General features: G+C 42.0%; 1 protein-coding gene across 1 annotated transcript in view; it reads right to left on the reverse strand.

The window, feature by feature from the left end:
• LOC310929337 (protein jagged-2-like) overlaps positions 1–26,319 on the reverse strand; it is a gene marked incomplete at its 5' end in the record, with an annotated part of 61,884 nt that overhangs the window by 21,033 nt on the left and 14,532 nt on the right. The window contains 7 exons of the mRNA XM_083892059.1: positions 1,040–1,153; positions 1,494–1,607; positions 1,688–1,807; positions 3,310–3,440; positions 14,958–15,018; positions 15,683–15,937; positions 21,637–21,703. Coding sequence (XP_083748185.1) covers positions 1,040–1,153; positions 1,494–1,607; positions 1,688–1,807; positions 3,310–3,440; positions 14,958–15,018; positions 15,683–15,937; positions 21,637–21,703 — 862 coding nt within the window. The remainder of the gene's footprint in view (positions 1–1,039; positions 1,154–1,493; positions 1,608–1,687; positions 1,808–3,309; positions 3,441–14,957; positions 15,019–15,682; positions 15,938–21,636; positions 21,704–26,319) is intronic.

Consider the following 26,319-nt stretch of genomic DNA (forward strand, 5'->3'; position numbering starts at 1 on the left):
GCTACTGTAGCGTGCAAACACACCCCCACCCCCCCACTCTGTCAGTCACGCCCCAGTCTGGAGCCGAACATAAACCCCACCCCCCCCAAACGCCCTCCGCCCGCCGCCCCCCCAGGCCGAGTAAATGTGGTCCCAAGGCCGGCAGCAGTTGCCGAGCGGGAAGTTATTTTTAGTCTTTACTCAAATCACCTGGATCGAGTTGCAGATGAAACCGGCGGCGAATATTAACGTTGTGCATGCGTACACACACACACACACACACACACACACACACACACACATTTGGAATTAGTGAAACCACCTGCAGGAGAGCGGCGGGTTAAACACGGTAAACAAACCAGCGTACGTAACTCTGCGGTGAGTTTGAAAAAGAGGCTGCAAAAACTGCCACCGCTACACCAAAACATGCAACCATATTTAAGAAATGGCCAGTGAGGCTTCCGTAGCACACACGCAACCACCGCTAACACATGCTAACACGTGTTTTTCAGGCAAGAACATCAACACACAGTGGTTTTCATAAGTCCAAACTGGACGTCCACCACTTAGTTGTGACTTTTTCCCCTCAAAAGTTCTTAAGATCGATTGGGAGAACCCTTTCTAAATAAAATGAACAAGGTAATTTCTCAATATTTGATAAAAACGCAGTGGGATTTATCCAAAATAACATAAATTCATGCTAATAAGAGACCTCATTCAATGCTAACTGGTTAATTTCTTTTTGTTTGCATATAAAACTCGTCCAAAAACGGTCAAAACAAGAGATTTACTGATAATTTGGGAACACATTTTCCTCTATATCTTTGAAACACTTATAGTAGCACAAGTAGCATTGCATTTCGAGCTTGAAGAAGGTCTCAAATTTGATTTGCAGAACCCTTCCAGTACTAAATAAACAAAGTATTCCAAATATTTGATGAAAAATTCACTGAAAATTATCCAAAATACCAGCAAAGATTTTCGATTTTAGACGAACATACACTCACAACGTTATTATTCAGTTAATTTTGTTAGCGATGGATTAGCATTACAGACGTACCGATCTGGCAGGTCTTCCCCGTCCACGTCGGAGGACAGAGACACTTGAATTCGTTCTCCATGTCGATGCAGGTCCCGCCCTGAGCACACGGACCGGAGGCGCATTCGTCCGTGTCTGAAACACAAAACACAAACGATGTTAAAAAAAAAAAACACGACAGACGATTGAAAGTGTTAGCTAAAATACATCAATACAGATTTTGTTAAGTCTGGAAATCATCCATCGATAAAACACAACCAGACAGCGATGCTGTACTTATAATTATGACCTTTTTGAATCTTGCACCTGCCAAATACACTCGGCTAAGCTAGAGCTAGCTTGTTAACACGCTAACTCCAGTAGAAGCAAAATAAACGTTGCTTTACGTCACATTTGATGTTGAATTCTGTTAAACTAACCCCAAAAAACTAATTAAAAAGCTAATGCTAGCTGTTTATCGTTAGCAACGACAGACCTTTAGCACACGTGGGTCCAGACCAGCCGGCGGGACAGTGACACTCAAAGCCTGACGGGACTTCGTGACACGTCCCTCCGTTAGCACACGGGTTAGAGACGCAGGCATGTTCAGCTGCAGACGGGAAACAAGGAGACAAACGTTAGCTTAGCTCACGCGTCGGCACATTTTAACCCTTTCGTCCACAGACTCACCGATCTCACAGTTCTTGCCCGAGTATCCGTCAGGACACGCACAGTTGTACTCGTCCGGCTCCGTGTTCATGCAGGTGCCTCCGTTCTTACATGGACGGTTTGTGCCACAATAGTTCAGATCTACAACAACACACACACACACACACACACAAACAAACATACACTGTCATTTAAAGCTGCTGTAGGTAGGTATTAAGTAGTAGCTAAGTAGATAGGTAGTATGTACTAGATAAGTCGGCAGGTAGCTAGCTAGCTAGGTAGGTAGTAAGTAGTAAATAAGTTGGCAGGTAGATAGCTAGGTAGATAGGTTTTAAGTAGTAGATAAGTAGTTAGGTAGTAGTTTAGTCGGCAGGTAGCTGTAGCTAGCTAGGTAGGTAGGTATTAAGTAGAAGATAAGTAGGTAGGTAGTAGTTAAGTCGGCAGGTAGCTAGCTAGGTAGGTAGGTTTTAAGTAGTAGATAAGTAGTTAGGTAGTAGTTAAGTCGGCAGGTAGCTGTAGCTAGCTAAGTAAATAGGTAGTATGTACTAAATAATTCGGCAGGTAGCTAGCTAGGTAGGTAGATTTTAAGTAGTAGATAAGTAGTTAGGTAGTAGTTAAGTCGGCAGGTAGCTGTAGCTAGCTAGGTAGGTAGGTATTAAGTAGTAGATAAGTAGGTAGGTAGTAGTTAAGTCGGCAGGTAGCTGTAGCTAGCTAGATAGGTAGGTATTAAGTAGAAGATAAGTAGGCATGTAGCTAGCTAGGTAGGGAGGTATTAAGTAGTAGATAAGTAGGCAGGTAGCTGTAGCTAGCTAGGTAGGTAGGTATTAAGTAGTAGATAAGTAGGTAGGTAGTAGTTAAGTCGGCAGGTAGCTGTAGCTAGCTAGATAGGTAGGTATTAAGTAGAAGATAAGTAGGCAGGTAGCTAGCTAGGTCGGGAGGTATTAAGTAGTAGATAAGTAGGCAGGTAGCTAGCTAGCTAACTAGGTAGGTAGTAAGTACTAGGTAAGATATGTAGATGAGAAGGCAGGCAGGTAGAATACAAACTACAGTATATAAAGAAATGACAACTATATAAAAACATGATACAAACAATTCAACTAATATAAAAAAAGCCTTTTCCTGCTCATGATTGCACAGTTTTAACAACAACAGTCTACTATGACTTGTTGTCACAGGCTAAAAAAAACGTCTGCCTGTGGTCGACATGGAACACAATGAGAAAATATATTTACGGCAAACAGTAATTCCTACGTTTCCCAACATGTTGACCAATCACATTGTCCTCCTGAGACGTGGACCACACTGGGCCAGTGACTCTCCATGTGTTGGTGGCTGACTTTTATTTTGAAGATTCTATTAAAAAATGTGCTTTATTTTGAGACCCAAAGTGGTTCCAGATCATCTCCACACTGAAGCAAAATCATGTTTCCATCTCCGTCCCCTGATTTTTAATGTTTTAATGTTATAATAATATTTGTTTCCTGTTATATGAAGAACTAAATCATCATAAAAACTGGGAAAAACCACATTCAGGAAGTGTAAACTAAAAATAAAAAGCCAGAGAGAATCTGGAATGTCATGCCTCCATCATGAGGTTTATAATCTAATCCCATTGTAATAATGTGATGGTGATGTTGTCAGACCTTTGTCACAGAGCAGGCCTCCCCAGTTCTTCTCACAGGAACACTGCCACGGCTCAGAGCAGGTGCCGTGAACACAGCCTGGATAAGGAAGACACTCGTCACAGAACGCTCCCTGCCAGCCGTAGTTACACCTGCAACACACACACACACACAGTGGGTTAGGTTTTATAGTCTAACAGGGACATTTACTGTTCACCAGGGAGGAATAAAAGTGGTGGATTTCTTTCATTATCCCTGGTTTACGTCTCTGCTCCGCCCCGTTTCCTGTCTTTCTTATTGCTTTTACCTCAAGGGATTTTATATAGGATTGTTTTTTGAATTGTGAGTGTATGATGTTGTGACACATTATTATTTTATATACAGGTAACTGAGTTGTAAGATCGACATTTTGGCTACAAAACCTGTTTTTTTTGCACCAAACTCCATTGAAAAAATCACATATTTAAGCTCACAGGGACACAGGAGCCGCCTGTCCACTGCTGCCTCGTGTGGTCACTTTGTGTCACTGAATTAAATCTGAACAAAGGATTTCAAAAGCCGAATTGACAAAATAAGACATTTGGACTCAGTGATGGAGGCAGCAGTGGATCAACAACTCCTGTGAACTCCTGTGTGCTGTGCTGTTAAAATCACTGATTTTCTCTATGGGCTTTGGTGTGGGAGAGTGAGCTGCTAACCAACATCAATTTTACACAAGAAAACACAGATTTATCCAAATAAATACACGTCTCTGATGTCCTAAGAACATCTTTATCTTCACTGTTACACAGACTTTTCCAACAGGAAACTAAAGTTTGTAAACCACTCACTCTCCCACACCAAAGCCAATAGAGAAAATCAGTGATTTTTTTTCAGCCGAAGAGACGACAATAACACATTCTAACTTAGCGGTGAAGCAGCAGTGGATCAACAACTCCTGTGTGCTGTGGCGTTTATGTGATTTTAAAATCGATGATTTTCTCAATGGGGTTTGGTGTGAGGAAAGTGAGTGGTTTAGTAACTCTTAAAAACCTCAGTTTAACAGTGAAATTAAGTTCTTGTGATGTAATAGACTTGAGCAGGAGTATTTTCTTAAGTGACAAACCTGATTCAATTTCTATTTTTTCACTCTTAGTTCCCTCTTTTACCCTCCTATACTTCCTTCCTTGCCTCTGCCCCCCGTTTCCATTTCCTTCCTTTGTTCCTTTTTTAGTTCCCCGGCGTGTTGTATTTCGGGATGCTCGTGCCACCTCTGACGCTCAAAAACACACAGATCGGGGGTTCAGCGGGTGCAACAGAAGCCGCGCGTGGATTTGTCGGTAAAACAAATGCCTCGTATTTCACAGACTCCCTGACAGTCGTGCTGCAGAGCTGCAGAGCTGCAGCCTGAGGCAGCGTCAGAGCAGCAGAGAGGGAACCATAAAAACCCTGTGATAGCGAAGGACGCCGATGACAAACATCATCTAATACTTTCACACAGGAGCGCTTCATGTCAGGTTCAATGTCCTCCCGCGTCACAGGGGGCGCCGCAGGTGGCAGAAAAAAAACATCACCACAAACGGAGGAAACGTTTAATAACAAACTCGGGGATAAAAGAAGGAAAAGAGTCGAGACGACACATGAGCAGGAAGCGTCAGAGCTGCAGATACTGTGTCACAACACTAACGTCTTCAGACGCATGAATGATGGCTTCACTGCAGCTGCCAGAGGACATTCCTGAGTGTGTGTGTGTGTGTGTGTGTGTGTGTGTGTGTGTGTGTGTTCTATTACTGTACGTTGCTCCGAGCTCCAAGTTTATCGTGTTTTGTTCTATATTTTCCGAGCCGTTGCCGTGACTCGTCCTGCAAACAACCGTTGCCGTGTTTCCCTGTTTGAGTCCCTTGTTTTCAATAAAGTTTTTTTTTCTTTCTCTTAAGCATGAACTAAAAGTTAAGTCTACAATATATTAGAATGTTCCAGTCTTTATCTTCACTGTTAAGACACACTTTTCAACAGGAAACTGAAGTTTGTAAACCACTCACTCTCCCACACCAAACCCCATAGAGAAAATCATCAATTTTACCATCACATGAACGCCACAGTTCACAGGAGTTGTTGATCCACTGCTGCCTCCATCACTAACTTCAAATGTCTTATTTTGTCAATTCGGCTTTTAAAATTCCTCGTTCAGATTAACATCAGTGACACAAAGTGACCACACGAGGCAGCAGTAGACCAGCAGCTCCTGTGTCCCTGTGAGCTAAAATCACTGATTTTCTCTATGGAGTTTGGTGTGAGGAGAAGATAACTTCACTTTCCTGTTGCTAACAGCAACATAAAGACGTGAACACGTTCTCGAGACATCGCAGACTAGAAAAATGTTTCAGATTATAGATTTAGCAGAAATTATGTGATTTAAAAAACCTGAATGTGAAGGAAAAACGGCAGGAAACGGCTTTAGAGACGATAAAAATGAAAGAGAAAATGGTCAAATTAGAGTAAAAACAACATGAATGTGTGACATTAGGGTCGTAAGTGATGATTTTGTTTTGGATTATTGATTCATCTCATGTCAAACCATCACATTTGAGATTTAAGACAAAACCTTGTTGTATTTTTGCAGCTGAGTTTCTTCTCGTGTCGTGTGTGTGCGTGTGTGTGCGTGTGTGTGTGTGTGCCCTCTTCCTGTGTCGTGCGCTCGCTCGAGGTCAGACTTGGAATGACTAACGGTGTAGTTTGTGGAGCGAGGCTGCGTGGTCTCAGAGGGGGAGGAGGCCAGCGCAGGGTTAGCTAATCTGTTGGTTTATGGCAGCACTCTGTTATTCCAAGGCCAGCGCTAACCTTGCTCCACCTGTCCTGTCATTTCTCTGTCGGGGGGCTATTTTAGGGTGCAGCACCCCCACCCTCCCTGCCTGCCTCCCTGCCCCCCTGCCCCCCCACCGCGCCTCACAAACACTTCAAAATGGACGCCGACCAAACAGCGGTGCCCTCAGCAGTGATATAGTGGCGTGTGGTGCAGTGACTGTGGCGTGTCACAGACCGTCGAGGCTCGACCTCAGACTGTTTTTGGATCCAAACAACAAAATGTGTCTGAGGCTCAGCGTCGGCCGACTGTCAAACACCGACAGCTGCTGCCGCTCAGCGATCACACGAGCGACGGCGGCGGCGGCTAACGCTCTCATCACTGCTGGATTTATCAAGACTTTGAAAGAAAAAACACACTTTAGTCACTGTTAAAATTTTAATAAATCTAACTGTGACTTCATCTCATTGTTAAACAACGTTTTCCAACAGGAAACTCAAGTTTGTAAACCACTCACTCTCCCACACCAAACACCATAGAGAAAAACAGTGATTTTAGCTCACAGGGACACAGGAGCTGCTGCTCTACTGCTGCCTCGTGTGGTCACATTGTGTCACTGATTTTAATCAGAATTAAGGCTTTAAAAAGCCGAATTGACAAAATCAGTCATTGTAAGTTAGTGATGGAGGCAGCAGTGGATCAACAACTCCTGTGAACTCCTGTGTGCTGTGATGTTAAAATCACTGGTTTTCTCTATGGGCTTTGGTGTGGGAGAGTGAGTGGTTTATAAACTTCAGTTTTACACAAAAAAACACTGATTTATCCAAATAAATACATGTCAACTTAAGTCTCTGATGTCCTAAGAACATGTTCATGTCTTTATCTTCACTGTTACACAGACTTTTCCTTGTGTAAACTGAAGTTTGTAAACCACTCACTCTCCCACACCAAAGTCCATAGAGTAAACCAGTGATTCTAACATCACAGCACACAGGAGTTCACAGGAGTTGTTGATCCACTGCTGCCTCCATCAATGAGATCTAATGTCTTATTTTTATAATTCTGCTTTTAAAAACCTTCATTCAGATTAACCTCAGTGACACAAAGGGACCACACGAGGCAGCAGTAGACCAGCAGCTCCTGTGTCCCTGTGGAGCTGATTTTCTCTCTGGGCTTTGGTGCAGAAACGTAAAAGCTTGCGTCACTGAGGTTTACTCGGAACAAACGATGACGACAACAAAGTCGTAATGTGACGCAATTTAAAAACCAGTAAATAACAGTTTTATTTGCACAGATAGTTTTGGTTTCATCACTCGAGTGGAGCAGAGTGGAATGTGCTTAAAGGCGTCTGAATTATTCACAGAACAGACGACCCACTGTTCACAAAGGTCTAATTCTTCAAGACTTATTCGTCATGAAAGAAAAGAAAAAGTTTGTAAACCACTCACTCTCCCACACCAAAGCCCACAGAGAAAATCAGTGCTTTTAGCTCACAGGGACACAGGAGCTGCTGGTCTACTGCTGCCTCGTGTGGTCACTTTGTGTCACTGAGGTGAATCTGAATGAAGATTTTCAGAAGCCGAATCGACAAAATCAGTCATTGTAAGTTAGTGATGGAGGCAGCAGTGGATCAACAACTCCTGTGAACTCATGTGTGCTGTGATGTTAAAATCACTGGTTTACTCTATGGACTTTGGTGCAGGGAGAGTGAGAAAGTGCAGGGTTAAGGCACCAGTTCCTCTGACTGTGTGTGTGTTTGTTTACTACTTGAGTGTGTGACTGTGGTGTTGTCCGGCGCTGTGGTCAGCGGCGCTGCCCTGCACACTGTCAGCCCTGCAGGGGCAGCGGCGGGCGGGCGGCCGCCGCGGTGGCGATGGCGGCAGCGTGGACAGTCTGTCTGGCTGCAGAGTGGGAGAGCGAGGGAAATGGTTTTCAGGGTGGGGGGGGGGGAGCCACAGGCCAAGGGTGGCATTACCCACAAACCCTGTCACCGGTGCTACTGCTGTTCTGTCAATGGATGGGGGGGGGAGTGTGTGTGTGGGGGGGGGAGTGGACTGGACCACGGGGGCTGACAGGAGCTGAAAATATCCCAGAGTGCCCACAAACCCCCCCTCCCCGCCTCAGACAAAACCACACCCAGAACCAGAGCAGAGGACGGGGCTGTGTGTGTGTGTGTGTGTGAGCTGAATTATTTACAGTCCAGATCCAGAGGACAAACAAACAAACAAACAAACAAACAAACAGACAGATCCCCTCTGTTGCTTAGCTACACGTGCAGTGTGTGTACGAGTGTATGAGCGTAGGTAGTGACTGCTGTGTGAGTAAGAAACAAGACACCAAACACACACACTTTACTTTTCCCTCTGCCACACTTTCTACATCTCTGTTTTTGTTTTAACTCTTCACTTTCTTCACTTTCATCACTTTCATCACTTTCATCACTTCACTTTCACTCTGACAATGTTGAAAAATATGAAACATGTCAGAAAAATATTGAAAAATTATGAAAAATGTGAGAAAAATGTTGAAAAAATTTGAAAAATTAAGAAAAATGTGAGAGAAATTAAGATAAATGTGAGAAAAAATGTAAAAATGTGAGACAAATTATGAAAAATTAGAGAAAATTGTTGAAAGATTTTGAAAAATGAGAGAAAATTGTTGAAAAATGAAGAAAAATGATTAAAAATGTGAGAAAAATGAAGAAAAATGTGTGAGAAATGAAGATAAATGTGAGAAAAATGTTGATAAATGTGAATCAAATAATGAAAAATGAGAGAAAATTGTTGAAAAACTGAAAATTGTGAGAAAATTGTTGAAAAATGTTGAAATTTGAGAAACATTTTGAAAAATGTGAGAAAAAAGTTTAAAAAAAATTAAAAAAATGTCAAAATCTGGTTTTATTACTTACAAAAACACAAACTTTGATATAATTTGGCAAAAAATAAAAGAGAAATCTTGATTTAAATGTTGTTAAATGACAATATCAGTGCGAACTATGTGAACTATAACACTTTATTTTGCTTTTATTTTGCACGGTCATGAGTCTTAGCTGAAGTTTCACTTTCAGTGTGAGTTTGGAAAAATAAAACAAACTTTAAAGACGATAAAACGACGACGCCTTCAGGGGAAAAACATCAGACGATGAAAACTCAGTGACAAATAATCAATTAGCTTTTGATTTGATAATCACTTAATCAGATTAAGGTTTTTTTTCCCGTTTTAAATGTTTAAACTCTTGTTCTTTTTTGTTATTTTTATGAGGATTCTCTTTCTGTTTTGTTTGTTTTTTTATCTCGTGATTTTTTATTGCGTCAAATGTTATGATGTGACCACAGAAACTGTGTGTGTGTGTGTGTCAGAATCACATGTCCAGACACATTCCAGGGTGTTCCTCTCTCTCTTTAATCCTGAGGCCTTTTCCATTTGAACAGTGTCTTATAAATAAAGTCTGATCTGAACTCAATCAAAGCCCCTCCTCACACTCTAAGCCCCTCCCCCAGCTCACTCTAAGCCCCTCCTCCTCTGGTCTTTTTACAACAAATCTGTATGTTGAGACAACATGCTGCTTACGTCGGCAGCAACGACATTCGGCTTCGCCAGTCGGAGGTCACTAAAATTAATGTGGAGTCGGTGTGTACATATGCCAAGACGATGTCGGACACCGTATGTTTCTCTGGACCTCTGCCAAATAGAACGAGTGATGACATGTATAGTCGCATGCTATCATTCAACAGCTGGCTGTCAAGGTGGTGCCCTAACAATAACGTGGGCTTCACACAGAACTGGCAAAGTTTTTGGGGAAAACCTGGTCTTATTAGACGGGATGGTGTTCATCCCACTCTGGATGGAGCTTCCCTCCTTTCCAGAAATATGACAACGTTTATTAGAACCAAAACGTGACAACAAGCAGTCGGGACCAGGAAACAGAGTTGCAGTTTAACACGCTTCTCTGTGCTCCCACTCGTTCAGTCGCCCCCTATAGATAATGACTATGCTATATATAAAGATAAAGCTATATATGAACATAGATTTAGGATTAACACAGTGTCTGCCTCTAGGGCTCCATACATTAGACAGTCACGGAGAAACAGGAGAGGAGTCATTCATAGTAACCTTGTTAGAATAAACACAAGGACATTCTCCGAGCCGAGAACGAACAGTTTTAAGTGTGGTTTGTTAAATATTCGTTCTCTCCGCTCAAAAGCGTTGCTTGTGAATGAACTGATACACGAACAGGATTTTGACTTGCTCTGCTTAACAGAAACATGGCTTCAAGTGAATGATTATGTATCTATAAACGAAGCAACGCCTCCTTCCCACACCAATGTTCATACCCCTAGAGGAAATGGCAGAGGTGGAGGGGTCGCAGCTATATCTGACTGTATACTTTCGCTCACCTCTCGACCCACGTGTACTTATGAATCATTTGAGCACCTTACTCTAAGTCTGTTAGACTCAAGTATTAAACAGAATAACAGACTCCAGCTTATCGTTGTATACCGACCACCGAACTCCTACTCCGACTTTTTAAGTGATTTTGCAGATTTTTTATCTGATTTAGTTCTCTGTTCAGATAAAATCATCATAGTAGGTGATTTTAATATTCATGTGGACGTAGCCAATAATAGTCTTGGCTCGTCTTTTAAAGCTTTGCTTGAATCAATTGGCTTCAAGCAGCAGGTTAACAAACCAACACATCGTTATGGACACACACTTGACCTTATCTTGACGTATGGTATTGACATACGTAACTTGGTAGTATTTGATGAGAATCCTTTGATATCGGACCATTGTCTGATCTCATTCGAGGTTGTACTTACTAATGTTACTGATCCTAAACAGCAGCATTATTACAGTCGCTGTTTATCCGACAGTTCAGTTGAAAAATTCACTGAACAGCTCTCGTCTGCCCTCCAGCCATGTTTTATCACAGAGGATGACTATAGAAACATCTCTCCCACGGAACTTAATGGAATAGTGGATAACACAAATTTAACCTTGCAAACAGTTCTAAACACTGTTGCTCCTCTTAAGAGAAAGGTTATCACCCGGGACAAGTCTGCCCCATGGTACACAGCCCAAACTCGAGCGTTAAAGCTCAGTACACGGAAGTTAGAAAGAACGTGGCGTTCCACACATAATGACAGTCACTATGTCTTGTGGAAGAACAGTTTTGATATATATAAAAAAGCTCTTAGACATGCAAGAACTTCTTATTACTCAGAGTTAATAGAGAAAAATAAGAGCAACCCCAGGTTCCTTTTCAGCACTGTAGCCAGGCTGACAGAGAGCCATGATACAACCAATCCATCGATCCCTCGATCGCTGAGTAGTAATGACTTTATAACATTTTTTAACGATAAGATAGAAACGATCAGAGATAGAATTACCAACCAGTTTAGTACAGCGAGCCTAGACTTAACTGCGGCTCCAGCTTTACATGTATTGAATCATTTTATTCCTATAAGCCTCCGGGAGCTGACCTCACTGGTCTCCTCCTCTAAACTAACTACATGTCAGTTGGACCCTATACCAGCTAGACTCCTTAGAGAGGCTCTACCACAAGTTGGAAATATTTTACTAGATCAAATAAATATGTCTTTACTGAGCGGCTGTGTCCCAAAGGCCTTTAAGATGGCAGTAATTAAGCCATTACTTAAAAAGCCTTCTCTCGACAGTAGCATTCTGAGTAACTATAGACCGATCTCAAACCTTCCTTTTATTTCAAAGATTTTAGAAAAAGCTGCAGCCACACAGTTGTGTAATCACCTGTGTAGCAATAATGTATTTGAAAAGTTCCAGTCTGGGTTTAGAACCCACCACAGTACAGAGACTGCACTACTTAGAGTAAAAGATGATATTCTTATGGCCTCTGAAAAAGGACTGGCTTCTATACTGGTTCTGTTGGATCTCAGTGCAGCATTTGATACTATAGATCATGAGATCCTGTTACATAGACTAGAACAAGACGTTGGGATTAGAGGATCGGCACTTGTCTGGTTCAAGTCCTATTTATCGGACAGATTTCAGTTTGTTAGTGTAAACGAGGAATCCTCCATACTCACTAAGGTTAACTACGGAGTTCCTCAGGGTTCTGTGCTTGGACCTATTCTTTTTACCCTGTACATGCTGCCATTAGGCAACATTATCAGGAAACACAACATAGATTTTCATTGTTATGCAGATGACACTCAGCTATATGTATCTGCACGACCGGACGACCCAAACCCATCTATTAAACTCCAGGATTGTCTCATAGACATACAGACGTGGATGACTCGTAATTTTCTGATGCTTAACACAGAAAAAACTGAGGTCATGGTCCTTGGGCCAAAAGATATAAGAGCAGCACTTGGAGCTCTAAACCTAGGCAGTAACACTCCAGTCCCTTGCACTACAGTAAGGAACCTAGGAGTCCTGTTTGACCAGGATTTATCGCTGGATGAACATATTAAGCATATATGTAGAACAGCCTTCTTCCACCTTCGCAACATCAAGACAATTAGAAATATTATATCAAGACAAGACTCTGAGAAACTTATCCACGCCTTTATAACCTCTAGGCTGGATTACTGTAACTCCTTACTGTCTGGATGTCCTAGTAAGTCCCTGAGAAGCCTTCAACTGGTCCAGAACGCAGCAGCACGGATACTGACTCGAACCAGACGACGTGACCATATAACTCCTGTCCTGGCTTCTCTTCACTGGCTCCCAGTGAAAAGTAGAATCGATTTTAAAATACTTTTACTTACATACAAGGCCCTGAACAATCAGGCACCTTCTTACATTTGTGACTTAATCACTTTATATCAGCCGAATAGACCGCTGCGCTCCTTGAACTCAGGTCTACTGGTTATTCCTAAAATAACTAGAAGTAGAATCGGTGGTAGAACATTTAGCTACCAGGCTCCTCTCCTGTGGAACCAACTTCCGCTTTCAGTCAGACAGTCTGACTCGGTCTCTGCCTTTAAGGTGAGACTGAAAACCTACCTTTTTAACATAGCCTATAGTCGAAGCTAGATCAGGTAGTCCTGATTAGAATAGTCTATCTTATGCTGCCATAGGCTTAGACTGCTGGGGGAATTTCCCATCATGCACTTAGAATGAGCACACAGACTTTGCACGAGCCGCACTTTCTCTACCCCGTCCTTGATTTTTCATCCCTCACCACTTACCTGATGTACCCCCATGAGATGTAGCACATCAATCTACATATAGCACATCTCTAACTGATTTTAATCTCTTACAGTTCTGCTGACACCAGTGAACGACATGAGGTCAGGACAGGAAAGAAGACTCCGTCATCCTCAAGTCTCTGATCACAACAGTCTTCACTACAGGCTGTGATAAACCCAGTGATCCAGATGATCCTGGCATTTAAAGACTTTTTTCTTTTTTTTTTCACTTTTTATTCTTGTCATTGTGTATTGTATGTTTTGGGTAACATCTACTGCACGTCTGTCCGTCCAGGGAGTGGATCCCTCACCTGTGGTTCTCCCTAAGGTTTCTACCCTTTTTCCCTTTTACAAGGGTTTTTTTTTTTTTTTTTTTTTTTTTTTTTTTCCCTGGTAGTTTTTCCTTACCCTGGTCGAAGGTCTAAGGACAGAGGATGTTACCAACCCTGTGAAGTCCCGTGAGACAAACTATGTTTTGTAAACTGTGGGCTATATAAATAAAGATTGATTGATTGATTGAATAAAATGGTGATTTGTGAAGCTAGCTTGGATTAGAATTAATCCTCAGTGCTCAAAATTGGGAGAATCTGAAAATCTTATTTTTTTTCAAATCAGCTTTTTAATCCACATGGATTATACCAAGGAGTTTGTTCGGGGCAAAAACGATGATGTCATATTGGCCCAACCCTCTAATCCAGAGGTGTCAAACTTGTGGCCCCGCCCACTTAATATCAATACGTTTTAGGTTATTTGTTGTTGTTTTACAGATTCATTTTGCAACACAAACACATTAAATATACTTTTTGTTGTTAACAAAAAACTTTTTTTCCCCCCCCACTTAACCCCCTCGATGCTAGCTCGAAACTCCGCCTCTAACCCTTTAGCGATATAATCGTGCGGCGACGTCTCGCCCAGAAAATGTCGAACGACATCCCAGAAATCTCAGTTGGTGACGTAAGCGCTAACTTATTTTTTTTAGACCGACTGAAACGTAGCCTTTATGCACATCACGTCACAGCGCCACACGCAGGCCTGGCATACACACTGCAGCGCTCCAGTATGAAGACGACTTTTTAACATAAAAGTAAATGATGTGGAAAAGTTGTGTTTTTTTGCAAATATGAGGCCTGAGTGACACAATATTGTGTATATTTGATTGATATAGTGTATAAAAATCTCGTTTTTATGTATTTTACTGTATAATTCTGATGAAAGCAGCCTGAGTCGAGTTGAATATAAAGTCACAGTGAGTGGTTTCAGAGGCGAGAAAAGAATCCACTTAACAATGAAGTCATAACAAGAGCCAGGATAGGAAGAGGTGATGTGGGCTGCAGACATGAGAGGGTGAGGGTGAGGGGGGAGGGTGAGGGAGGTATAGAAAGCCTTAAAAACAAGCCTCTCTCTCTCTGTGTGTGTGTGTGTGTGTGTGTGTGTGTGTGTGTGTGTGTGTGTGTGTGTGTGTGTGTGTGTGTGTGTGTGTGTGTGTGTGTGCAGGCGGCTTTAGAACAGGAAGCAGAAAACAATGGCTGTGGGATCAGAGTGGAGCTGAGGGATGGAGCTGGGTGAGGGGGTGAGAGCTGCTTGGTGTGTTATCAACACCCTTCACCCTCTCATCATCACTGTGTTGTGTCAGTGTTTTCCTCATTAAGGCTTCAGACCAAACACAATCACACTTTGCAGCAGCCACAGTGAAACAGATAAACCAGACTTACTTGCATTCTCCCGGTGAGCTGCACGTGCCGTGTTGGACGCTGCATCCCTGCTTACAGATGGCTGTCGGGACGGAGAGTCACACATTAGTGTTTGAACGCATTAAAACTCATTAAAAGTTACGGCGGTTAACGCTGCTAACGTATGTTAGTGCACGTTAGCGCATGACGCGTTTCCATGACGACTGAATGGAAGAAGACTCCCGTGACGTCATGTTTAAAAAAATAGAATAGAAGTAAATGTATAAGTGAATTACTATGTTCACACTTCTCCTGTAACTGGCTAGCTAAGCAGTGAATGAAGCTAAAGTTAGATTGCAATTGTCTTATCCGTTTAGCAGCTGTAACTAGTTAGCTAAGCGGCTGATTAAGCTAATGTTAGCTCTGTGACTTGATGTTAAGGTCATGTTTACGTGCTGCGGCACCGAAGTCCAGGCACCGTTTAACAGTTAGCTCCTTTAGCGCCGTTAGCGCGCCTACAGTGGAACTGGAGTGGTCTGTTTATTAAACGAAAAGAGCCGTGCTAACAAATATCCAGCGTGTACTGCATATGGGGATATGTAAACATGGCGGTGCACGCCGTCAACACCGCTAACCGCCGTTAACGTGCACAGCACTAGTTTGTTTTGACATGATATAATGATAGAAATGTATCTTTAACTGCCAAAAAAACTGACAGAAACAAAACAAAAATCCAATGTTAATAAGAGGTAAACAGCGGTCATCACCTGTTTTGCAGTCCGGTCCGGTCCATCCTTCCATGCAGCCTCGGTTTCCTAACTGATCGCACACATAGTGGCCAAAGTAGTCGTCGCGCGGACGACAGACTTTGTTGCACTTGCTGCCATAATAGTGTTCGTCGCAGCGAACGCGGATGGTGTACTCCAGACTGGCCACCAGGCTTTTATACTCCACCGTCTGCTTCTCCTCTCCAGGGTTGAGCATCCCTTTGTGGATGCTACGCTCGATTAGCAGCTCATCATCTGGACCAAGAAGATCACAGAAGAAAAGATAATTAACGGGCAGGAAGAAGCTCAAGTTTTAATAATCAATGACTTCTTTCCTTCTTTGATTTCATCGTCTTAAATGTTCGGGTTTCTTTGCTCGTTACCAACTAGATCAATAAATCCAAAATAAAAAGACCAGTCAACTCTTTAACTTCGCTCCACTGTGACAGAAACACTGACAAACCAATTTAACATGGTTTTAAGTAGCTAAAAAAAAAGCTAATGAGCTGTAACTGGTTAGCTAAGTGGCCGATTAAGCTAATGCTAGCATTGGCTGAAGTTTCTCTAGGTTTACAGCTGATTTAATAATACAAATAGAATAGAAGTAAATGTATGAGTGAATTACTATGTCTACACTTCTCCTGTAACTGGCTAGCTAAACAGCAAATCAAGCTAACGTTAGATTACAACTGTATAGTCCATTAGCAGCTGAAACTAGTTAGCTATGTGGCAGATTAAGCTAATGTTAGCTCTGTGACTTAATGTTTAGTTTTTCAGCTGATTTAAAAATAAAAAAAAGATGAATAACCATCAGTTCTTTTGACATTAAAACTGTCTCGTCATCTTAGCTAGTTAGCTGAGTGGCTGATTAAGCTAACATCAGATTTGTGACTTGGTTAAAAAAAAGCTTGGCTGATGTTTTTCAGTGAAATAAACATTTTAAAAGGAAATGATAAATGTCTTAAAGTCATCTTAAAATGTTAAATTGTCTAGTCAGCTTTTCAGCTGCAGCTAGTTAGCCAAGTAGGTGACTAAGCTAACTTAAGCTTTGAGAATTGGTTTAGAAATGTCTGACTACTTGGAAAAAAGTAAAATGATTATGATGTGTAAACTATGAGTTGCTACTGCCAAAGCAAATATATTTATAGCCAGTTACTCTAAATTAATTGTTAAAAAACAATGTTTTCCCAACGATCCAAAAACATAACACATTACTGATGAGGTGAAGAATTCGGGTCAGTCAGATAGGAATGTCCTGAATGACATTCCTGGGAAACGAGGCTGATTCCGGTTGTAGGATTTGACCTCACAACACGCAGCAGAATCTGCGAGGCTTCGAGGAACGTCGTCTGTTGTTAGCACAGATCAGAAAGAAGCCACAACCTCTGACCTCTGGGCCAAAACATCGCTGCGTTTCCACCGAGAATCAGCAAGAAGAAAAGAAATGAAGGAAGTAGAAACAAGAGAGGGAGCAGGAGCGAGGTCTGCGAGGGCTTGATAACCAGCGAGGGGTTGTTCTGGGCCCACTCAGGATATCCAGCCTCCACTTCATCGGAGCCAGGACGGAAATAATAAGAGACGGGGAACAGACGAGGAAGGGCGACATCGGAAAGACCCTTTAGCTTGTTCTCGACAAACAGGAGCACGGACTTCACCGCTGCTGCCAGATCTGACAACGACCTGGATGAGACGAAGCTGGAGCCATCGGCTAAGCTAATGGGGTAAGCTTAATGTCGTCACAGACCGGTGCACAAAAACACCTTCTCAACCAATTAAGACGTGATTCACACCGTTTGCTGAACAGCGCCGACTGTGGCTAACGGCTGCAATTACAGGATAATGGGTGATGCTAGCATGTAGCCCAGGGGTCACTGAGCGTACGAGTGGAACGACGTATAGTTGACAATAAAAATGCAAAAACAACCTTACAAACAGATATAACCGTGATATCATGTTTTATTTTGCTAATAAGGCTAACTGAATTACGTTCATCGTCCACGTTTTTTAGGTTTCTTTACTGGAATAGCGCCCTCTGTCTCTGAGCTGCTCTGTGATTGGTCAAAATCGATAAAAATCTAAATATTTAGCTACCACAGAATGTAAAAATGTAGATTTTATTGGATTATCTTTTAAAAACACGTCTAACTTCCCAGTACGTGTGAGATTAAAGTGTCAAACTTGTTCACTGTCGTGTCATTTTTCGACGTAGAAGTAAATGTATGAGTGGATTACTGTGTTTACACTTCTCCTGTGACTGGCTAGCTAAGCAGCAAATCAAGCTCACGCTAGATTGCAACTGTCTAAGCTAAGTGGCTGATTAAGCTAATGTTAGCTTTGTGACTTGGCTGACGTTTCTTAAGGTTTCGGGCTGATTTAAAAATAAAAAAAGGTCTCGTCATTTTAGCTAGTTAGCTGAGCTAACATCAGATTTGTGACGTGGTTGAAAAAAGCTTGGCTGATGCTTTTTTTAAGGCTTTCAGCTAAATTAAACATTGTATAAGGAAATTATAAATGTCTTTAAGTTATCTTAAAACGTAAAGCTTTTCAGCTGCAGTTAGTTAGCTAAGTAGGTGATTAAGCTAACGATAAAAACCTTAATATTTAGCTACCACAGCTATAAGAATGTAGATTTTATTGGATTATCTTTTAAAAACACGTCTAACTTTCCAGCATGTGTGAGATTCAAGTGTCAAACTTGTTCACTGTCGTGTCGTTTCTCGACGTCTTCAGCGCACTAGCCGTGAAACCCGATCCACATTCCTTTGTGGACGATAAAAAAAAGCCGCCGCTGAAGTTCGACACTGAGGAAACAATGAAAATAAAACCACACAGCGATCCGTTTTCATGCCGCCCTGATTTATGGAGTCTCACAGCAGAGTTTTAACACAGTCCCACACCCACCACCACCTGAAACACTCACTCACTCACTGCTGCTCATCTACAGCAATTAGATATAAAAATATAGACCAATCATCTGCTGGAGGAGACGCGCTAAGAGAAGCCTCTGTTACCAGGGAGAGCAGCAGGCAGAGGGAGGAAGAACAGCTCGGATTCATGATAAGGATTTTCAGATTTCAAATTAAAAATCCAACACTGAGCAGTTTGTTTTTAAGCTGCAGCAAACCGGACTTTAACCTTTGACCTCTTCACAGCGTGTCACTTAAAAGTTAAAGTGTGGGGTTGTTAAGTTAAGTTCAAAAAGTCGTTTTTAAACCCTCTGACTCCCTGCACCAAACCCCACAGAGAAAATCAGTGATTTTACCTCACAGCACACACAGCCGTGAACTCCCCGCTGCCTCCAACACTGACTTCAAATGTGTTAAATGTGCTATTTTGTGATTTTGTGTTATTGAAATCCCTCATTTTTGGGTTTATCCAAGCGTCACAAAGTGAGCAAACAATCCAGCTGCTGACCTGCGGTGCCTGCGACCGCACAGGCGAAAAAACGCTGATTTTCTCTATGGAATTTGGTGCAAACAAAAACAAAACAAGAGATTTACAGAATTCCTTCCTAATAAGGGAAAAATATCAGGGACGTGACACACATCAGTGGAGCTGTGTCACAGAGGAATAGCAGATATATATATAACTGGTAAATTTAGTGTGAATTCTCCACGTTGTTATTGTCGCTGCGTCTCTGGAGTCAACAACAGTTGTGTTTAGTTTAGAGAGCGAGAGAGAGACGGGAGCTCGTCGAGGTATAAACAGCCACAAAGATCTGATCTGCTGGCAGGAAACACCTCATGTGACCGACTGTCTGGGATTATTATAGCCTGACTCCGTGTGTGTGTGTGTGTGTGTGTGTGTGTGTACACACTCGCTTTATTGGGAATGTCCACGCGAGAGAGTGGATAACATGGAAGAGCAAAACCTTTCACTTCTCCACTCACACCAAACCCCAGAGAGAAAATCAACGATTTTAGCATCACATCAGAGGACACGTTGCTCCACTTCCGCCTCCATCACTGAGTTCAAATGTCTCATTTTGCGACTTTGGTGTTTGGAATTACTGCGTTTCACATTCACCAAAGTGACTCACTCTTACCACACGAGGCAGCAGTCGACCAGCAGCTCCTGTGTCCGCATGAGCTAAAAAACACTGGTTTTCTCTATGGGGTTTGGTGCAGGAGAGAAGTGTGGCTTACAAACGTTTAACAGCGAAACAAAGCTGCAAACGGACTTTTTAAGATAGCGTCGGGGTCGGATTTCATAAGGTCAGTCTTTTGTGCTCGGCAGCCTCGATTTCACTGAAACTGTGCCCGTCTGACGCAGAGTGTCGTAGAGGTACAACTTTACAAAGTCATTTCACCACCAGGACCGTGAATTGGAAACTGCTGCAACACTTTGTGGGAACTCAAATATAAAATATCAAAAGGGAAACATTGAAAGAATGTGTGAAAACAGCAGCTCTTTTTCATAATAACCAGCTGTCTCACTCTGACTGTACTAATTGACCCCGGATTAAATGAAATGTGCACTGAGCAGGTTTGTGTTCAGCAGAGAAAACACCGAGCGGTGTAATCAGGGTTTGTGTTGGCAGACTATCACAGGCCTCGGATCAGGATCAGATGGGACAAGCATGGATTCTTTTCCCTGTCAAAACCTGGTCCAACACATTTCAAAAGTCTCAGCAGCAGCAGCAGCAGCAGCAGCAGCAGCAGCAGCAGCATTAATGCTTGCTTCACCTGCACATTACGCCCACAGCTGGATAACAACAGGTCGCTGCCTGCTCTCTGACGTGAGGCTAAAGTCATTCCTGAATATGCAGCAAAGACGAAAGGAAAAGCAGAAGAAAAGTTGGAAGAACCTGGTTCTTTTTCTATAAAACATCCAGTTCAATATTCAGCGAAGGAACGAGCCAATCAAATCACGTTTAAGGCATTCGAGCTCAAACAGTACGACAACAGCAGTCACTTTAGCAGCAAAGCCTCTTTCGCCATCAACGTCATTAGCATGCGTTAGCAGCTGTCTATTTATACAAAAGAAACGCATATTTGATATTTTCAGTCAGTTAAAAACACAAAAAATATGTCATGTCATACTTTTTTCAACCGACGCACAGAGCTAGCGTTAGTTTAACTAGCTAATTAGCGAACCAACGACAGGTGATAAGTTCATTATTAGAGTTTTTAAAGGAATTGATTGAAACTGTTTTGAGGCTAATTGGAGATGCTACTACAGCTAGCTGTGTTAATGCAGCATAAACCATATAATTAGCTAACGTTCTCTGAAAATAGCTAGCTGCTGTACTTTAAACATTAACACGTGCTTTTTTAAATCAGCTGAAACCATAAAAAATACGTCAGTCATACTTCTGTCAACCAGCTAACAGAGCTGCCTACAGTATTGTAGCCTGACTATTTAGTAGATGTTTATATGCTAGCAGCTTATATGCTTGCTAATTAACTCATATTTATTTAGTTTGGTTTCAACCAACACAAAGCTAATTAGCTCAACTAGCAAGCCAACGACAGGTGATAAGTTCATTATTAGAGTTTTTAAAAGAATTGATGCTTGTTCATTAGAAATGTGAAGTTGTTTTTAGCTAATTAGGGATGCTACTATAGCCTCGAGCCCTACTATTTAGTAGATGTTTATATGCTAGCAGCTGTGCAGTTTACACACATCGTGCTTGTTTATTAACTCATAATTATTTAATTAGGTCAAATGAAACTCTTTACACCAACTCAGCTAATTAGCTCAACTAGCTAGCCAGCGACAGGTGAAAAGCTAATCAGACGACTCAAATCGAACAATGTCAAAGTGTAAATCAGTTAAAAAGATTGAGTAGGAGGGGGAGGAGCTATAGTCATGGAAAACGAGGCGACTGAGGCGTTAAATTCCCTCAGAGAGTTTCAGTGAGGACACATGAGGACACGTTGTGTGATGTGGAGCAGAGAGGAGGAGGACAGGGTTCAAATCCCTTCATTTTTACACACATCACACTCACTCACCACTGCTGCTGCTGATGTGTGTGCCGTTGTCTCTGTCCCACGCCTCCACGATCACAGTGAACGCTCGCTGAAAACACAGAGAGGTCAGAGGTCAGAGGTCAGGGGTTATCACAGAGCACGCTAATACACAAACACTCAGCTGAAACTCAGATATGACCACTTTACTTTAAGACGTGAACATGATGTGGAGTTTACACAGAAACTCAGATATGAGTCACCTTCACTCACACACACACACACACACACACACACACACACACACACACACACACACACATACACACACTCACACACAGTTGGCATGAGTAACGGTGGGAAAGTTAGCGGCGTTCCCACACTGCTGTCACTTATTAGCTTCCATCCACCTGAGGCGAGTTAATAGATGCAGCCACTGTTTTTCTGTCAAACGAGCAAAACATTCACCTGGATACAAAACACACACACACACACACATACACACACACAGATAATCTGAGATTATACAGAGACAGAAATTACCCCGAGACCTCCTCAAAAACCTCAATTGACGAGGACGAAAGCTCCGCCCACTCGCTCGCTCGCGTCTCCTAAGGGAAAGTCGGCGAATTTGTCAGTTTGCTCAAGGGCAATTTTTCTTTTTGTGGATATAGATTTTAAAACTCGACACAGGGAAGTCATTAAGACTCATGATTAGTTTCTTCTTCAGGCTGTCTTTTGTCAAGAAAGGACAAAAGGAGAAGAAGAAGTAGACAGAAATGTCACATTATTATCGCTAGGCACCGCCGCTCACGGCGGTTAACGTCATGTTTACGTGACTCCCGATTGTTAAAATGAGACTTTAAAAATGGACGCACACATACACAGTACACAGGTACGCTGGTTATTTGTAGCGCTGCCATTTTTTTTATCATAAACAGACCGCTCCAGTTCCACTGTAGGCATGCTAACGGCGCTAAAGGAGCTAACACAGCTTATGGAGCTAACTGGTAAACAGCGCCTTATGCGTTAATGTCCGTTAGCGTTAGCGTGCCCAGCGCTAAACATTATTGATTGTAAAAACAACATGACGAGAGTGAAAACTCACTTTTAGAACACTTCTAGTTCTAGAAATAAATAAGTAAATAAAAAAATATATACATTTAAAGCCTGAAACCAGCAGGATAAGCTTATATCTAGCTAACCAAAGACAGGTGATAGATTTATCACATGTTTACATCAATGTTGTGCAGTTTATGTTAGCATAATTAGCTAACCAATGATGGGTAATGGGCTAAACTATTTACAGTTATGATTCAAAAGCATCGACGGTGATTCATTCATTCATAGCTAATTGTGAATGCTTCTGTATTGCAGCCTGACTATTTAGTAGATGTTTATATAATAGTAGCTTATATGCTTGCTAACTAACTCATATTTATTTAGTTTGGACAAATTAAGCTCTTTCAACCAACTCAAAGCTAATTAGCCCAACTAGCTAGCCAACGACAGGTGATAAGTTCATTATTAGAGCTTTTAAAAGAATTGATGCTCGTTCATTAGAAATGTGAAGTTGTTTTTAGCCAATTATGGATGCTACTGTACTATAGCCTGGCTATTTAGTAGATGTTTATATGCTAGCAGCTATGCTTGCTAATTAAGGTGATAAGTTAATTATTAGAGTCTTTAAAAGAATTGATGCTCGTTCATTAGAAATGTGAAGTTAGCTAATTGTGGCTACTACTATAGCCTGTAGCCTGACTATTTAGTAGATGTTTATGCTATCAGACATCAGAGATGATGCAACGACACCATGACTGTGTGAAGTCACACAATTTACGATACGTGATACATGGTCTACGATACCGATAACGTCACGATACAACGATTCTGAAGAGTGAAGTGAAGAAAACCAAATCAAAACACAGAGAACAAAGGTCAAAGGTCATAAAGTCTATAAAGTATTGAGCGTGGACGTAGCATCGACGATTCACCGTCTGAACTCTTTGTCCTACTTTGACGACTCCGTCGTTTCCCACAAGAACAAAGTCAAAGTCTTCATTATTTCAGGTGCAGGCCTGTTTTCTTTTTTGTCAGCAAACAAACCAGGACGTCGCTGGCTGAGGCCGGAGAAGCAGCTGTGAGTTCCCATGACCTGGGTCTGACTCAGAGAGGCTGATGGCTGCAGGGAAGATTACAAAGCTGCTGCTGCTGCTGCTGCAGCCAGAGATTAGAGACACAGACACCACAGACGCAGACATGAAACCAGCAGAAGAAGACTCTGCTAAGTGCTTTACGGTTCTTTAAAAAGCTAATTTTACGGCGCTGTAACGTCTAAGAGGAGGAGGAGGAGGTCAGCGGTCAGTGGGAGAGTTCTCAGAGTGTAAAGACAGTGGAGTTTAGCTGCAGGTGATGTTCATGACCTGCAGGTCTGGAGACGTCTGTTAAAGAAGCAGCAGTTTATGTCTGAGTCACTGAAGCTATGCTCTATTTAAGATTCATGATTTAGAATCTGAGTTTTAATACAGTCAGTAAAAATGAACAATAACACATATTCATCGTCTAAATCAACGTCATAGAGAGAATAGAATCAAACATGACTTTTCCCGGTCTGTTTTGCTCCCTCATCACGATTTTTACGCCTTTAAATTTATTTCAGTTGATTTTCAGATGCATTTTACTGCAAATTTGACAGTTTTGTCTCATGTAAAAGCTGTAAAAGTGCAGATAAATCAACTGATAATACGCTGATATTGACTTCAAATATCAGAGTTAAAACACCCAGTTTCTGATTTTATTTGTTGTATATATGTATTTTTTAAGTGTAGTTTCAGTTGAATACTGAATGTGATAGAAGTATTTATGTGGTGCAGAGTTTGTACATAAGTAGTGGAGCCGGGACTCGAACCAACAACCTTCCAGTTCCAGTTGAAACAGCACAACTATCTTTTCCAACGTGTACAACAAGTTCAAATTAATTTTGTCTTCTGAACTTGGATCAGAGTGAGACTCTGTCCTAACAACACCTATCTTTGACCCATAATCATTTAAAAACAACATCATCATCATCAATCTTTCTCTTTCTAGTCAACTTTTAAATGTCACAAACATCAGGGGGCGCCGGTGAGCAGTGTGTGTCCTTGAAAGTGTCACGTCCCTGTGAGTGTGTGTTGGAGACACTCGACACCTCCAACCAATTTACAGGAGGCTTTTCAAAGGGATTCATTAGAGTTTTTCATTAGACGTCTGCTCGTCGCTGCCTCCACCTGTTCAATGAATAAATTACAGGACCTGTGCGAGTTCAGTCCTTCATACATGATCATCAGATTTAATCTGTGCTGATGCTGCTGTTGCTATAACAGACGATCATCTCAAGACCTTCAGGTTTTCATCTCGTCTATATCAATATTGTGAATAAAGAGTCACGTGATCAGAAATACTGCTCTGTTATTGGTCAGATAATGATGTTCATCGGTCCTGAAGAACCAGGAGAAGAACCAGGAGAAGAACCAGAAGAACCAGGAGAACCAGGAAAACCAGGAGAAGAACCAGGGGAAGAACCAGGGGAAGAACCATGAGAAGAACCATGAGAAGAACCAGGAGAAGAACCAGGAGAAGAACCAGGAGAAGAACCATGAGAAGAACCAGGAGAAGAACCAGGAGAAGAACCAGGAGAAGAACCAGGTGCACCAGGAGAAGAACCAGGAGAAGAACCATGAGAATAACCAGGTGCACCATGAGAAGAACCATGAGAAGCACCAGGAGAAGAACCAGGAGAAGAACCAGGTGCACCAGGAGAAGAACCAGGAGAATAACCAGGAGAATAACCAGGAGAATAACCAGGAGAATAACCAGGAGAATAACCAGGTGCACCAGGAGAAAAACCATGAGAAGAACCAAGAGAATCAGGAGAAGAACCAGGAGAACCAGGAGGACACAGACAAAGACACAGATCCTCTGTACACTGATGTTCTCTGGTTCTGGTCCAGGTTCAAGTCCAACGTTCAGCAACTAAATAAATCTCCAAACTGGCGTCTTTTTACAGGAACGAGGGAAAGGTGAACATTAACTTCGTAAAAATGTATCTTTTATCGCAGAATCGTTATATTAGCGTTAGCATGGATCAGTTATCGTGAATCTTAGAAAAGTATTTATCCTTTTCTTCTTTGTTTCATTCAGACGAAAATTCCGTTTTAATGATTACGGTATTCTGATTGGCTAGCTACGCTACGCTACGCTTCCTGTTACACCGCCACCTACAGGTTTGGCATGGTCAAGACGGCGCTCCGTGGCGTATTTATGAGAGTTTTTGTGTTTGAAAACGATCTTGTGTGTACGATGTTAATATCCTTCAAATATTTAGCAACATAATTTCCTGCCAGTTTGACTCAACAACATCACTTCTTCACGACTCCTCCAGGTGGCGTCGTTTTACAGGAACGGGAGTAACGTGAACAGAAGTTCGTAAAATCCTGCACTTGAATGACATTTATCGCAGAATCATGATATTATCGTTAACATTTGTTCGCTTTTATTGATTTCAGGATGCCGATTGGCTAGCATGGCTCTACACATCCCGTTACACTGCCACCTACAGGTTTGGCATGGTTATGATGGTGCTCCACGGGAGAGTAATACAAGTTTTTGAAAACGATCTTGTGTGTACGATGTTATTATCATTCAAATATTTAGCACTTTGAACATAATTTCCTGCCAGTTTGACTCAAC

The sequence above is a fragment of the Microchirus variegatus genome, assembly GCF_963457635.1.
Source record: "Microchirus variegatus genome assembly, chromosome: 7".
NCBI lineage: Eukaryota > Metazoa > Chordata > Actinopteri > Pleuronectiformes > Soleidae > Microchirus > Microchirus variegatus.